Source organism: Tasmannia lanceolata, unplaced genomic scaffold, assembly GCF_043159265.1.
Source record: "Tasmannia lanceolata isolate RefF3 unplaced genomic scaffold, GAP_Taslan_0.1 ptg000006l, whole genome shotgun sequence".
In the NCBI taxonomy this organism is placed as follows: Eukaryota; Viridiplantae; Streptophyta; class Magnoliopsida; order Canellales; family Winteraceae; genus Tasmannia; species Tasmannia lanceolata.
In genome coordinates, this window is record NW_027518683.1 from 18918667 (window position 1) to 18934668 (window position 16002).

Here is a 16002-nt window from a genome sequence, read left to right on the forward strand (position 1 = left end):
TTCCAAATAGTTTTTCGCCTCCTCAGAAATAGGAACAAAAGGAAGCCTGTCACCAACAGAACTGACCTGAGGGATTTCCAAACGCTGCTCAATAATATCATTTGCACCACTTGGGTGTAGCACTGACTTCTCCATACTATTAAAATGGCCTCAACCCATGCTTTGGTGGGTGGGTTTTGACCAACTTCAACAGAGCCCGAACTTCTAGCCCTATTATTGACTCATTCTAAATTTCCTACATGAGAAGAAACATTAGGTTTCACACCTCTAGGGACTTCACCTGAGCTAGAACGTTTAGCCTTACAAATTTCCTATAGGTGCCCAAGCTTCCTATATTGCCACAGTATTTGGTCATCCTTTTGTAAATCACCTTATTCCAGATACCTTTACCTCCTATAGTGCTTAGCCAAACCCTGTTGTGAAGCTTTGGGGTAAGATCCACCTCCTCACAAAGCCTAGCAAATTCAATTCTAGCGCCCTGTACATGAATTTTCAGCACCCTCCCGATCAAACCACCCACAAAGATAAGGTAATCCTCATTGAAATAATATAGGGGGAGACATGGGAGAGTAACCCATATTGGAGCAATGGGAGATTTATAGCCAGGACTAAACTCAGGAGACCATCTGAAGTATCTGAAGAGACACTATTGGATTTTGATGTTGTCTTCAAGCCACAAATGAAAGGTCACAAGTTCAGTTCTAGTTCACCCCTATTTCAGCACTGCAAGTGAATTGCATTGAAACTAGTTTCAGCACTGCATGCAGGTAAATCGTGTATTTTATTTCTTGTTGGGAACTGGTATTACCACCCATTCTTTTGATCTCTCCCACCTCGTAATCTCTCTAGTTTTAGCTCTTTCTAGGAGAAAGCCCTTTTTCTGTCGCCTCCTTTATTCCGTGAAAAGAACTAATAAGAGGCATGTAAACTACTTAAACTACTCTGGCCAACATGAGATTGCTTCTTTGGTGGTTTAATGTTTAGATCATGTGCTTTATAGCAGTCTCAGTTGATTGAACTGAGGGATTATACGGAAATTGATTTTAAAATAGGGATTATGAAGAGATGGGGCATGGGTTTCTACCACTAATTGGGCTCCTTTGGCAGGATGATTATACCATCAATAAGTTGTTTTTGGTTCTTGTCAGTTTTTCACACATTGAGAGAGAGAGAGAGAGGATGCATTAGAAACGTTTCAGAAACGGGAGTTTCCCACCTGTAATTCTCATGCATTTTGGAAATGAGTTTCCCACCTTTCCGAAACGCATTTTAGGGGAAATGAGTTTCCCACCTGTAATTCTCGTGCTTGAATGGCCTCTCTCTCTTGTTCTTGATTTTTTTTCTGAAAACCCTAGCGTCTCTCTCTCTTTCTTTCTTTTTTTCTGAAAACCCTAGCCTCTCTCTCTTGCTAACCTTTTGGCAAAACTAATCGTTCTAGGCTTTCATCTCCAAATCCTCCTCTTTACAGGTATTTCTCGCTAAGCTTTTATTGTAGGGAGATCATATTTCACCTGCTCTGGAGTACGCCTTTAACGCTTTTTGACGTCAAATCACGTTAACAGGGGGGCGAATGCACACTGCAGGGGGTGAAAATATCATCGCCCTATTTCTGATGCTTCGTTTTTTGTGGAGATTTCCTTCAATTTTGAGGCTTTAGGTTGGATTAATGCTTCTTTGAGCTAAAGATTACATTTTTCTACTCTCTGGCTCTCTTCAGAGTTCTATAATTGAGATTTTGTTGGAATTTTGATGGAAATGGTGTTTTTCATGCTTGTTTGTGTTGTCCACTGCTCATTATGTTATGGTCAAGACATTGCAGACATTTTTCTGTGAACAGTGGAGAAAACCTAAAAAAAAAGAGATAGAAAATGAAAGATATTTTTTTAGAGTTGATGGTTATGTTATGGCCTTAATAGTTTCTAATGTTCCCATTTTGTGGTAATAATATGAAATTTTGAGGCTTTAGGCTTAAGTGAAGCTTCTCAGATTAAAAAAAAATCATATTTCTGTCCTCTCACTTTCGTAGGATTTCTAAAATTGAGATTTTGTTGGAATCTTAGAGGGAAATAACAATGTTCATGGATGTTTGTGTTTTTAGCTGCTTAGGGGTCGTTTGGATGGGTATACTTTGTTAGTTTGGAGGGGTATGCTTCCTTTTGCATGAGTAAATTGATTTCATCCGAAATATATTTCAACTGAATGATTTGTGGTGAAATGGAATTACAAGATGGAACAATATAGGAGAACAACCTCAAATTTTCCATTACAATTAACAGATCAACACAACGAATAAGCAGGTAAACGAACAGAGCCTTTCTGATTCAAATACATAGCATGTGTATTTGAAATCTGATATGCTTTCTTGGTTAATTCCTGGGTTTCGCATGCGGTATAACCTAGCAAGTTATCTTTCTTGTCCTCAAGGATCTCATCTGCTATATAGTCGCATAAATGTTTCTGATGTTTGGGTGATTAAGTCCCTGAATTTTTCTAGCATTTTTTAATTTAGGACGTATTTGTTATAGATTTTCAGAACTGATTGTGAATGCAATACTGATTATTGGACTCATTTTTTTAATTTAGGTCCTTTCAACCACAAATCTCTTTTTCTTTTTCAATAAATGGATTACACTCTCCCTGTTTCCATTGCCCATGCTACTTTCTATATACAGGTAAAGTTTTACATCTCTTCACATCTTGTTGGTTTTGTTACGATTACATCTCCTACATTTCCTGCATTCCACTGTACTACAGAAGAGTAACAGGGGCCTTAAAGAAAAATCCTGCATGAGAAGGTTGAAATGGTTATCGACCTAAAAATATCATAGCTTAAGAAAATAAAATTTTCCATTATTTTGGAAGTTAATCAATACTATAGAAATAAAGATGAAGAAGAAAAATGAAAATACAATCAACCCCAATAAACCAAGCTATAAAACAAACTATGGATCAAGCTTTCAGATATCGCTTCTACTGCTGATTCAGAGTTTTTGGATTTTTAATATATGTGGACACAACTATAGGGCTTCTCACACTGTGAAAACCATCAGACCATACTAGTGAGATAGAGTACTGGCTAGTTGGCTTTAAACCCTTTCCGGCAACTGTTAGGATGAAATGTTGCTTCTCGTGCAATGATTTGAAAGATAGAACACTAGGAGTCACAGTGATCTTTAGTTGAGATGCTGTAGATATGGTTGCTTTGTATGTGGCATTCTTTGAACCAACATTAGTAACTACCCTCGAGAAATTGACTTTGAAAGGCTTTCCAGATTTAACGTTAACGGCCATGGAAGGATAATTCAAATCCCTCACAGATTGAGTAGTACCAGTGGGACAACTGCTCATATCCCCAGAAATGAGCCTAACCATCTTTGTAGTATAACCTTGAGCACACAACATTTTAATGTAGTCATCTTTAGCAGCCTCATACACCAATCCAGGATGAACAGCCTTTACCGGATCAATATTGCCGGCACCATAGCCGAATTCAGCAGCTGCATCATTGCTAGAGTTCATTGGAGAAGCTGGCAAATGAAAAATAAGTGGGTTAATATTCTTCTTTATATTTATGGGTGAGATATATTTTGTGTTATAAGATGGACGGAGAAAAACTTGAGTTACTGTTAAAAAAATATGGAAGTTCTAGATGGTAATATAGTTTCTCATTATAAGGCCCAAGAAAGATCCATTGAGTGTTATTAATCTGCACTGTTACAATACCTTTCCAAGTGATTTGTTGAATAACAAACTTTTTGAATTATGAAGATGTGTGAAGGGTAATTTTATATAAAAATTTTAAGAGAAAACTTGGAAATGGCATTCACCCCTAAGTCACAGCAATTGGCCAGGCAATGGTTGCCTACTAAATTAACAGACGTAACTAAGAAGCTTTTCACTTTATAAGATACAATTTTCATTAGGAGAACCCGTAGTTAAATTGAAAATAAACAGGATAAATTACCAGTAGTCATTAGAGCAGACTTGATGGCTGCAGGCGACCAATCTGGGTGAAAAGACATTACATAAGCAGCTGCACCAGTAGCATGGGGGCACGCCATAGAAGTCCCTGATATTATGCTGAACTTCACAGATCTCTTATCTTCTTCGACTTGTGAAACTTTTCCTACTGGTGAAAATGCGGCCAAGATTTCTACTCCCGGCGCACTTAAATCTGGCTGCAATACATATTGAATAAACATAACTCATGTGATTTCAAATAAACTGAAGAAGATCGAGATCAAACAGTTGTCAAGTTCCTTTAGACTAAAAGATAGATGTTAGTAATGACAATGGAGTCATTGTCTGACAGAATCAAAACAAAAGATCAAATGAAAGAGGGAATTGCAGTGCATGGATGGAAAGGAACACCCTACTTTCGAGGAAAATTCTTCACCTTAACTTGTGATAGAGGTCAAATTCAGCAAGGCAAAATGGACTGAACAAAATAGTGCCTTTTGGGGTTCCTCTACAGATTGTATTTTAAAGAATTTGGAAGATGGACATGGTGGATTCCGTAGCAAAAGAAAATAGATTATCCATTTGGTGATCCCGTCATCTACTGTTTTCAAGCTAAACATCGATGGTTGCTCCCTTGGCAACCACGGCAAAGTGGGGATTAGAGGGGTGTTTAGAGATAGAAATGGCACCATCTTCTTTGGGCCCATTGGAATAACGGACTCTACTGAAGCGGAGGCTCGTGCTCTTCACTACGGTATGGGATTCTTTACGGACCAAATGGAAGGCAAGTTGGAGGTAGAAGGGGATTATTCAAACGTAATTTCTTAGGTTCAAAGCACGAGCATTGGTCCATGGAGATCAGCTGAGTTTTTAGATGAGATTAGTTCTATGATTAGCAATAGTTCCTTTTGCTCATATCCCTAGGAGTGCCAACGATCTAGCTGATCGACGGGCTAAATCAGGGACTTTGGGAGACTTTACTCCGCCTCCTCTCTCGCCATTGATGCGAATCTGTACTTCTGTAGTCCTTTTTATGCTATGAATATAGTTATATTTTTCCAAAAAAAAAACAGAGAAGATTTGTAAGACATGAATGAAATGATCACCTTGAGAATGTCGCTTGTAATGGAATTGGGTCCTCTAGAAGAGAAAGAAGCAACTATGGGAGCTTTAGATTTGAATCTCTCACTTTTCAATATGTTTGCTTGAGGATTCCTGTAGAATTAGAAACAGGTTTGGGTTATATATCCAATTTGTTTTGATTTATAACATTATTTCAAAGGCAATATCATAACACATAATGTATCGATTACTTTGTTTTGTTCATGTATAATTGAACAGCAACACTACTGTTCTGGCTTAGAATAGTTGCAGGAAGAGGATACGCGAAAGAAAGATAGGGGAAATTCACTAGGCTATCTACTGCAATCATTCCCAAAGCTCCAGCTAACAGTGGTTCTTCCCCGTCGGAGAGCTGGTCACAGAAAACAATCTTTCCTTTAACCAATTTTTTATCCAAGCAGCCAAGTCCGCAACTCCTGAAACATGATAATAAAAGTTAGGTTATTTCAATTTTCTCATCAAGAAGAGCAATTCTGAAATCATCTGGATCGCGAATTTTACCGGGCAAATTTGATGTCGCAATTAGATGATGCTGCATCCCCTCCACTTATCAAGGGAAACATCGTCCCGTTCAATTTGAAGGTGTTAATAGCATTTCCCTGACAACGGTACACTAATTAGTTAGCACTAGTACCATATTCACTTCCAAACTAATCCATTGAAGAAAAATTATATTGAAAATGGGAAAACGTAAGTCTTCAAAACTAATCCATTGGGTAATGAGTTTATGTGAAAATTAAAAGTTTGGTCTTTCTCACCACAAGTGTAATTCCATTTCCAAGGACAATCTTATTTTCGATTCGGCGATCCGTGCTTGTCGCTGCCACAGTTAACAGCCATGGAGCAAGACTACCCACAGATCCAAGTAGCGGACCTTCATTACCAGCGGATTGTGATGTTAGGATCCCCTTGTTCATGGCATGGAAAGAACCAATGGCAATAGAATCATTTCGGTAGTCTGATGGGGAAGTTAGCCCCAAAGAAACAGAGAGTATATCAACACCATCGGCAATGGCATCATCAAATGCGGCCAAGATTGACTCATCGGGACAACCATCTGGACCACAGACCTTGTACATGGCAATCCTTGCAGATGGAACTGCTCCCCTTGCAGTGCCTTGTGCCAAACCAAGAAGACTCGCCCCTTTCACCCCGCGGCCAGCAGCTGTTGATGAAGTGTGGGTCCCATGTCCTTCTTTGTCAATCGGAGAATCTCCAGTGTAAGATCGAGCTCCGATTAACTTTCTGCCAATTATAAACTTCAATTAGTAGAGACTGTAGTAACAAATATCTCCAATTGTTTTAAATAATGTCGCGATGTTTTGTTTTTTTTTTTTGATAAAACGACGTAGTCCCGAACAATTTCGAAGATGTTTAAAAATATTTGAAATATCATCATGATTTATTTTGGCTACCGATGATGTTGGCACTACCATGTTTTTATAATTGCACAAAGCAAGCAAGTCATTTATGTCTTAATTGGCTTGTTAGACCATTTTGGGACCTGTAATAACATTTGACAGCTGTTTAAAAATGCAAAGACAGGCTGGGTTTGTGCAATTACTAAAACATAGTAGTGCCAATATCAATAGCCTTTATTTTTTATTGATAAAAAACATGACAACGTCCCTATAAGTTTGCTATATTATGTTTTTTCCCTGATTTTGTTCTTCTTTTTTTATATGTATATTTTATTTTCCTGTTATATCCTGTTATAAACCTTTCTCGATGAATTCCTGTATTAAATATTTGGGACTATGGTATAGAGAAAAGCAAATGATATAGAGAAAACTTTACTTGTTGCAAGCAAAATTTTTAGAAGATTGGCACTTCCCCTTCCACTTCTTCGGAGGAGGACCGAAACCTTCGTCATCAAAGCTTTCAGACCCCGGTGAGATTCCAGTATCAAGCACCCCAATGATCACATCACTTTCAATTGTAGGCATTCTTTTCACAGTATCCTTGAAACCGAGGAAATCCCAAGATCTTGTTGTGAGAGGCTTGTAAATCTTACTAGGAAATACAGACACTACTCCTTCCGTACCTGTAGAAATTATTGTAAATCTATGTTACTGTCAAAAGTGTGGGATTACATATTTTTCCACTCTAAAAGAACAACATTTTCACTCACTAGCAATCTTTCTTTGCTCTTGATCTGTTAGCTTGGCGGCGAATCCATTGAAACTCCTATTGTAACTATGTATCAGAAAGTCAATTGCAGAGCTGCAAAAAGAGAAGATGATTATGTTGTTAATTAAAAAGGATATGCACCTAATAAAAAATGTATCATTACATAGTATAGTTCAAAATAATTTTTGGTCAGACCCTATCTATGGGAGGGCCCATCAAATGAATTGTTTGCATCGCCCAAACAATGTTGGTCCCCACACTGTTTTAAGACGACGGAGTAGATAACTTATCTAGCTAGGAGTAGATAACTTATCTACACGATCGTGTAGGTAAGATACCTGCACTTGAGTGCAGAAACAGGGTGGGGGCCCACATTTTTTGGCCCACATTTTCAACAGCCACATCTCCGATATTTTCAAAATATACCGCTTTTATCGCGAGATTTTTATAAAACGACAAAATCCCGAACTAATCCCGTGATTTTTAAAATATAGCGATATTTTGGTTTTTATCATAAAATATCCTGATAATATCGCGATATTATCCCGATAATTTTATTTTATATTTTTTCTTAAATTTAATATGTTTATATAATTTTTAAATAATTTTAATTTTACCGTTTATTTCCCGATATAAACCCGAAAAAATATTATCGCTTTCCGAGATATTCTCGAGAATGACATTTGTGACATAGGTGTGCAGGTAAGCTTACTTGCACACTTGTGCAGGTAAGCTTACTTGCACACTTGTGCAGGAATACCAACCTCGTATATATATATATATATATATATATATAACGGAAAAGGTTTATGAGGTATCGCTCACCCTGAGCAGCCCTCTAAATACCCTATCTCTCATAGTTGGTTGACTCATCCACCCCATTAGTTTTGTAGGTTATAGATAGGATTATGGTTATGGTTATGGTTATGATTAGTGGAGGTTTTCGAATGGATGGGTTGGATGAGTAAAAGCTACATGAGATGGTGTTTTATGGAGGGTTGCTTACCTTCCGCGATACTTCAGAAACCTCGCTCCAAAAAATCAGCTCCATAGGATCATCTTAACCCTTCGATTTTTGGAGGTTAAAAATGGACAGATTTGTAGAGGTTTACACCCATCCACTTTAACCTCCACAAATTGAAGGGTTAGGATAATCCTGAGCAGATTTTTTATGCACACTCTATCTATCTTTGGACTATCCAAATGAATGCTTTGGATCATCCAAATAATGTGGGCCCACATGATTTTTTGAGCTCTTGCTCAGATAACTTATCTGAGGTATCGCTCAGAAAACGTTTCCCCATATATATATATATATATATATATATATATATATATATATATATATATATATATATATAGAGAGAGAGAGAGAGAGAGAGAGAGAGAGAGAACAAAGTAAACTTGATTCTGGTAAAAAAATAAAACTTGCAGGAAAGATAAAATGTAGGGGCCACCTGTTCATTGATCCAAACCATCTACTTACTAGGTCCCGCTGCCAAAAAAACATTACCTCTCTCCAAGAACTTCTTGTAGAATACTTTGGTGGTGAGATGATGCCGTATATTCTCCCTCCGGTAGGGCTCCCATGTACACAATGTAGACCTGATTATGTACCACACAAGTGATCCATGGCATGCATACAATTTTTTTTTCTGTCAATGTTTAAGAAAATATATAGTTCTAATATGGTATACAGCATTGGTGCTCATAATCCGGGCGCTGCCCTTAACATTTGATCGTTGGATCAAATATCAAGGGCCGCAACACCATATAATTTTTACAAAAATATATATGATGATGATCTATGCCAATACATATATGAGCAAAAAGGGTATTTTTTTCTGAATTATATGGTTGCATGTAAATAGAAATGGTGAGAGAGAAGCATGAAAAATCAAGAACTAAAATGACTAGCCTTTCTATCTCCATCAACAGCAACAGAAGGACTGGCAAAGAAGGCTAAAAGACTGAAGAGCGAGAGAAGAAATGCCGAATAATTTTTCAAATCTGCCATTGGGTTTGGTTTAGGGCAGTCCACAATATAACCAGGAAGGTGATATTTATAGGCCAATAGAAATCCGCATAAAACGATTTCAGTGAATCCCATGACAGTAGGAGGAAAGATTGTCTGATTGCAGTGATTTCTGAGCTGTTTCATCTTAATGGTGGGACCCCACAAGATGAATGATCTAGATCATAGTGATATCACATAGGTATCCCATCCGTGCTAATTCACTAGCGAGGAGCTCGAGACGACAGTAGGGTTTCCATTTTTCTTAAATAGGAAATTGGAGAGTGTACAACCCATTTTTCCAAAGAAGCTCGAGACGACAGTTGGGTTTCCATTTTTAACCTCAATAAGTTTTTTTCGAGTTATTTTATTGGAAAAATTGCCAATGGTGGACAACAAAATACGAGAATTGCCAACGGGGGGACACACTTTTGAAAAATTGTTAAAGAAGGTTGATAACCCACTTTTGAGAGTTTGATAACCCCATTTAAAGGGTTGATTACCCCCTTTTAGAGACTTGATTACCCCATTTCGTCCCTCCGTAACAATTTTTCAAAAGTGTGTCCCCGTTGGTAATTCTCGTATTTTGATGTCCCCCATTGGTAATTTTTCCTATTTTATTTAGGTTTTATTATAGAACTTTGCTATATTTGGTGAGATTTTGTGATAGATTTTTTCTAATCAGCAAATCCGGAAGACAGAATCCAAGTGAATGGGACGCAGTCGGCTGTGTAGCCCATTGCTCATTACTGTGTATGGTAAGAAAAAGATTTGAGCATGGGGAACTTTGCTCTGTATATCTTCTTTTTTTCATATATGATTAATGTGCATACTTTTCCATGTAAAGATTTGAGGGAAAAATAATTACTTGCTGGGAACTTTGGGAAGGATCTGTAACACCCGGCCCCACCGTAGGTCGGTGATACATGTGCATCTCAGTCGATCGAGGGCCGGATGTTCCACATCAGAATCAGATTGATTGGATTGCTCTGATCAAGTTCTGAATGCTACAAATCTATATCTTACCGATCTAGACCCTCAGATCAACGATTAGATGATCCAGATCAATGACCATGCCCAAGCTATTGCATGCAAATACTACGTGAAGGTTGATCGTCCCAGGATCGGCTAGAGGTCGAGATGCCAACAGGATCGACGGTCCTCGTCAATTTCATTACCATGAAGAGTAGATACTAGTTTTGTGAAATTAGATTAGGAGTTTTGGTATTTTTGGTATTTTAGTTGGCTGAACAACAAAGAATTGTTTTGATTAAGTCTGTCAAATAGCTAGGTGGGCTTAGTTATTGGTTGATTTAAGAAATAGGAATGAGAAGTTTTTGTCAGTTTTTATAATTGACCAAACGTTCAAGGAGAAAGAAATTCCCTTGCCCATATATTTTAAGGGTCCCAACTAGAAATCATTTGTTTAATTTATCTGGGCAATGATAAATTCACACCCCCTGTAGGATAATTCACACCCCTTCAAATGTGAAAAAACGGGTGCGAATAATCCTACACGGGGTGTGAATATATCATCTCCCATTTCTTTTTTTTTGAACAATACTTGATTTTGTTAAAAATAGGGGAAAATTGGGGGGGGGGGGGGGGGGGGGCACTGGCCTAGGAGGTTTGGAAAAATATAAGAATATACAAAGACATGAAAAAAAAACAAAGATAGACCATGAAATCAAAGAGGAAGAAAATAAAAATAGCCGTAGAATACCTATGGACACCCCTTCTAGCCAGTCGGTCAGCCTCGTTGTTAGCCGATCTTCTAACATGGCGATAGGAAATGTCATAGTTCCCCTCCCGATCCATGATCTCTTCAATAAAATGCGCAAATCTCCATGGTGGAGGGTAACTACCATCTAATCATCTAATGATGTTAAGAATCTCCTTCCACTATTAGATTATTCACGACTCCACTCTCCAACATCCTGAAACCTTGAAGGACCACTCGCACTTCCACCACAATTTGCATCCATGAGAAGGCCCATCTGGTGGATCCGATTCATCCCTTGGAAGAGACCTCCTACCCAGCAAAAACCAGGCTGGGATAGTCAATTTCAATGGGAGTGTCATTCAACTGAAAGAATGGGATAGTTTTGAGGGTAGTCAATTTGAATGGTTAGGATATTTCAATAAAAATTTTATGCATAAGCTACCTAGTGTAGGTGGTTTGGATCGCCAAAGTAGTGGGTCCCGCTATAGCTAGTGTTTTTCCTTTTTGAGAAGTTCCCACACCTTTTGGTTTAGCGGAATGAGCTACCTAGTGTAGGTGGTTTCTATCGCCAAAGTAGTGGGCCCCGCCCATAGCTAGTGTTTTTCCTTTTTGAGAAGTTCCCACACCTTTTGGTTTAGCGGAATGAAAAGTGTATAAATTTTCAAGATTGAACTTTCAACACCAAATATTGGTTGCATTGATACCACTTATTGGCCCCAAATTGAACGGATCGTTTTGAAAAATATGTAATAAAATTATACGGAAGAGCTAGGGAGATACACGGCCAAAGGGCCCGTGTAGAGCTCCACTAAAACACAAATAAAAACCTAAAGATAAACTTTGTATATTATATGTATATTGGGAAATGGTTTGTGAGCTCGAGCTCATTGTTAGAATATACATCTCCCATTGTTGTTTGAGTCATCCAACCCATTCATTTTATAGGTTATAGTTAGTATTATGGTTAGGGTTAGGGTTATGGGTTATGATTAGGGTTATGATCTGTGGAGGTTTAAAATGAATGGTTAGAAATTAGGATCGTATAGATCGGAGGGTTAGGATTATGGTATGAAGCTTGTTTGTTAGGAATACCTTACCTATGTGAGGTAGTATAAAATTAATGGGTTGGATGAGTCAAACTACTATGGGAGATGGTGTATTGTAAGCTCTAGCTCACCGTGAGCTTGAGCTCAGAAAACACGCCCCCTATATATATATATATATATATATATATATATATATATATATATATATATATATATATATATATATATATATATATATATACAGGCTTTGTAAAGCACCCCGCGCGATGCGTCTACGAGAAAAAAAAACTTAATGGTTATAAAAGGACGCCTTAATAGTTATTTAAAAACAAAAAAAGAGCAGCATAACAAAGCCTCTAAAATGGTAATAAAAAACTAAGAAAATTTAACAAAGCCTTTAAAATGGTAATACAAAACTAAGATAATGAGTGGGATTGGAAATATCCCTCTAAATGTTGGAAAGAAAAATTTTCCCACGAAATTTTTTCCATCAGAAATGTTTTTCTTGCAATCCAAATAGGGCTGGAAAAGTTTGAGAAAGGAAAAAAGTTCTTAAAACATTTCTGATGGGCCTTAATCACATGGGTCCCACATTTTTTGTGGTGATCCAAACCATTCATTTGCAAGGCTCTATCTTAGATAGGGTGTGTACCAAAAATTCGCTCCATTGAATCATCCTAACCCCTCCAAAATTGGGCAGATTTGTGGACAAACACTGTCTGTCCATTTTGACCTCCACAAATGGATGGATTAGGATAATCCTATGGAGCTAATTTTTGGTACACACCCCCATTTATGTAAGGGCCTTTCAAATTAATGCTTTGGATCATCCTAACAAAGTGGGCCCACATGTGATTGTGCACTTGAGCGCACCATAAACTTGGTGTGCTCGAGCGCACAATCATTTTCCTCTATATATTAGTTAGTAAGAAACCCCGTGCTTTGCACGGGGTGAAAAATAAAGTGGAAAAGATTGATAAAAATTCTCTGATTGCCCCCCGAATAATGGACATGGAAGGGTGTGGCCCTTTGGCGTAAAGTCATGGGTTTGCTCCCCAGTGATGAGCGTTCGGATCCCCCCTTGCTTACCAAATGCGCGTGGTTTTCGGGTGATTGCGCGCATCCGTAGGGAAATAGTCCTACCCCCACCCCTTGTAATGAATCTAATAAATTATCAGAGAAGAGCCTGAAGGAACATTTGTGGTCCTTAGACATCACAAACAACTTTGTGTAACATGTCCATGAGTGCCAATCTTCGCTTTTTCAGAAAGATCACCGTGCCTACATGATATTTAGAATTTCAAGCTGGATTGGTGTTAGTAATAACAGATGTAGTCATTGTTATTCACATATAGATGTGGAGTGCTAGTTTCTCAAAAAGGCTATGCGGAGAAATTAGTTGGAAGATTTGGGATGAATCAAAGTAAAAGATTTGCTACTTCTCTTGATCCTAACATAAAGATAAGGCGAGAAGAAGGCAAGCTTCTTCCGGATCCGTGATCATATTGTGCTCTTGTGGGTAGTCTCATCTACTTGACTATAACAAGACCGGATATTTCTTTTTCCGTTGGACTTGTTAGTCGCTATATGCAAGCGCCACGGAAATCACACTTGGAAACGGCAAAGAGAATTTTGAAGTATGTGAATTCTACTCTCGACTTTGGGTTGCTTTACAAGAGAGGAGTTGATTTTATGTTGAATGGATTTACTGATGCCAATTATGGAGGGGACATGGATGATCGAAGATCTACTTCCGGTTATCTGTTTTTGTGTAGATCGGCGGGTGTTTCTTGGTGTAGTAAGAAACAAGACTTGATGTCTTTCAACAACGGAAGCGGAATATAAGGCCGCCGCTCTTGCGTCTCAAGAATGTGTTTGGTTGTGGCTGTTGATAGAAGATTTTCATTTACCTATTCACAAGGCGACGACTATTCTTGGTGACAACCAAAGTGCACTCAAACTTGCCACAAATCCAGTTTGTCATGCAAGAACAAAGCATATTGAGATCGAGCATCATTTCATTTGTGAAAAGGTGTTAGATGGTACAATTGGTGTAGCGGAAGTGAGGAGCAAAGAGAACATTGCCTACATCTTTACCAAGTCACTTTCCAAAGGACCATTGGAGCTACTTCGTGGTAAGCTTGGAGTAGTTTCTAAAAAAATCACTTTAAGGGGGAGTGTTAATTTTAAAGTGTATTTTTTAGTTAGCTTTATTTTGTTTTATTTTGAGAGATGTAGTGAGGACAAAAATGTATTTTGTGTCCATGGACATTTTGATCTTTTGTTGGCCTAGCTTGCACATGTGTGAGCCACACATGTTTTCTCCATCTTTTCTCACTACCTACTTATTTCAAATTCAAACCCTTACTTGGAACTCTAAACCCACCACTTCCCTAAGCATTTAAGACACGACTTTCCCATACCCACTACCACTTACCAAAGCTATTACTTCTTTATTTTCCTTTGACCATGCCTATTCTCATTACTTCACTTTTGTAGAGATTCTCCACTACCTAGACCTACATTGAAGCTCCATTGAAACTCTCTTGTGTGCAAGCTTGGTTTTGAAGCTTTCTTCTTCTTTTTTGTTCTTGTCTTGTATTGTGTTCTTCCATCATATATATTGGATTACATCTTGTGGTGATTGTTCTTCTTCTCTTTTGGTTATTGTTCTTGAGCTAGTGTAAACTTTGGTTTCACTATTTGAGAAGAGGATTTTCCGGTGTTGTGAAATTTATCTTTCTCTATAGATATTTAATCCAACAGCAGCCCACTTTTTAAGAGGCTGCTATTGGATCAAATATCAAGGGTGGTACTTTTGAAGTACCACCTTCACGGGACTTGACGATCGGGCATCGTATAATTTCTCTGTTAAATATGCAAAATTAAGATGGACAGACATATATATGAATCCTAAAATCTACTATGTTTTGTCAGTGTTCATGATTATATATGTATATATATACACAAAAAGGAGCATTGAGTTGTTGGTAAATGATCCGATCAAACTAACGAGTTTTGGTTTGGATGCCCCTGCAACCCTGGAATGCTTAAATGCACAACACAGGGAAGTTAAAAAACAATTTCCCTTGAGGCATTTCATCAAGCACTTGGTGCACACATGAAACATGTACTGAAAAATAAAAGGCTTTATATATTAGTATGCAAAAATAAAGTATGCAAAATTCAGATGCACAGACCATCGATGGAACATTAAATTCCATGCTGTGAATATGAATTCCATATTCACTCCAAAATACAGAAACGACCTTAACTGATAATGAATCAGATTTCAGTGCACAAATCAACAATCCCAACCCAAAATACAAAGACAGAGGGCATGAATAAGGAGAATAAAAAGAAAAGGAAAAAAATTAAACTACACTAACCTGAAATTCTGAAGGTGGAAATTTCAGATATGATCCTTGCAGTCCAATCGAAATCTGATATGGTGGTAGTCGTTAAACGGCAGAGAGGCATGAAATGATTGGAAGGGTTTACTTGAAAGGATTTCAACAAACAGTAGAAGGGTGAGAGTAGCTAGTTCAGGGGATCTGTTATGTATAGGAAGGAAAAGGGTTATGGGAGATAAAGAGAGACAAAGAAGCTGTGAGAGAGGGAGAATAGCTGTGAAAGGGATATCACCATTGTCCTTGAAGCAGAGAGAGAATAAGAGAGAGATTACTACGCGTGGCATCAGGCAGCTTCTTTTATTCCACACTTGAGAGAGAGCGAGTAAGCGAGATGGAACTCATGTTTCTCATCATAAAGGTGGGTCCCACGGGCTGGAATTTTATTTCTCAAGCTGGAGAAGACCGTCCCAAAATGGGTCAAAGTACAGCTGTCGACCTAATAGATTTTAGAAAAAAATTGAAAAATTCTCTGACTTTTCCTATCGGCTTATATAAAAATCGAAAAAACTCTCTTTTCATCCCGGCTTATTATAGTAGACTAGTAAAAAACCCCATGCGATCGGGCCGACAAAGAACTGTACATACCACATCATA

At 38.0% G+C, this 16002-nt stretch overlaps 1 protein-coding gene across 4 annotated transcripts; it reads right to left on the reverse strand.

Annotated features, from left to right (window-relative positions):
- Positions 1–2829: 2829 nt before the first annotated feature.
- On the reverse strand, positions 2830–15721 carry LOC143880013 (subtilisin-like protease SBT4.3). Of its 4 annotated transcripts, XM_077382759.1 has the most exons (11): positions 15385–15721; positions 10950–11312; positions 8726–8817; positions 7214–7305; positions 6880–7126; positions 5841–6327; positions 5584–5681; positions 5274–5498; positions 5067–5175; positions 3965–4178; positions 2830–3527 (listed from the first exon to the last, which is right to left on the reverse strand). In XM_077382759.1, the coding sequence occupies exons 3-11, from the start codon at positions 8800–8802 to the stop codon at positions 2971–2973; spliced, it is 2106 nt and encodes a 701-aa protein (XP_077238874.1). In that variant the 5' UTR covers positions 8803–8817; positions 10950–11312; positions 15385–15721; the 3' UTR covers positions 2830–2970. The 4 variants fall into 4 exon arrangements, with proteins under 4 accessions (XP_077238874.1, XP_077238875.1, XP_077238872.1 ...); XM_077382760.1 differs by lacking the exon at positions 10950–11312; XM_077382757.1 differs by lacking the exon at positions 8726–8817 and having other exon boundaries at positions 10950–11258.
- Between the last annotated feature and the right edge of the window lie 281 nt (positions 15722–16002).

Coding starts and splice junctions, on each gene's coding strand:
- LOC143880013 (XM_077382757.1), bottom strand. CDS start 11,044: ATGGATCGGGAGGGGAACTATGACATTTCCTATCGCCATGTTAGAAGA. Junction 5,682..5,840: donor GAAATGGAATTACACTTGTG/GTGAGAAAGACC, acceptor TACCGTTGTCAG/GGAAATGCTATTAACACCTT. Junction 5,499..5,583: donor TGCGACATCAAATTTGCCCG/GTAAAATTCGCG, acceptor ATCATGTTTCAG/GAGTTGCGGACTTGGCTGCT.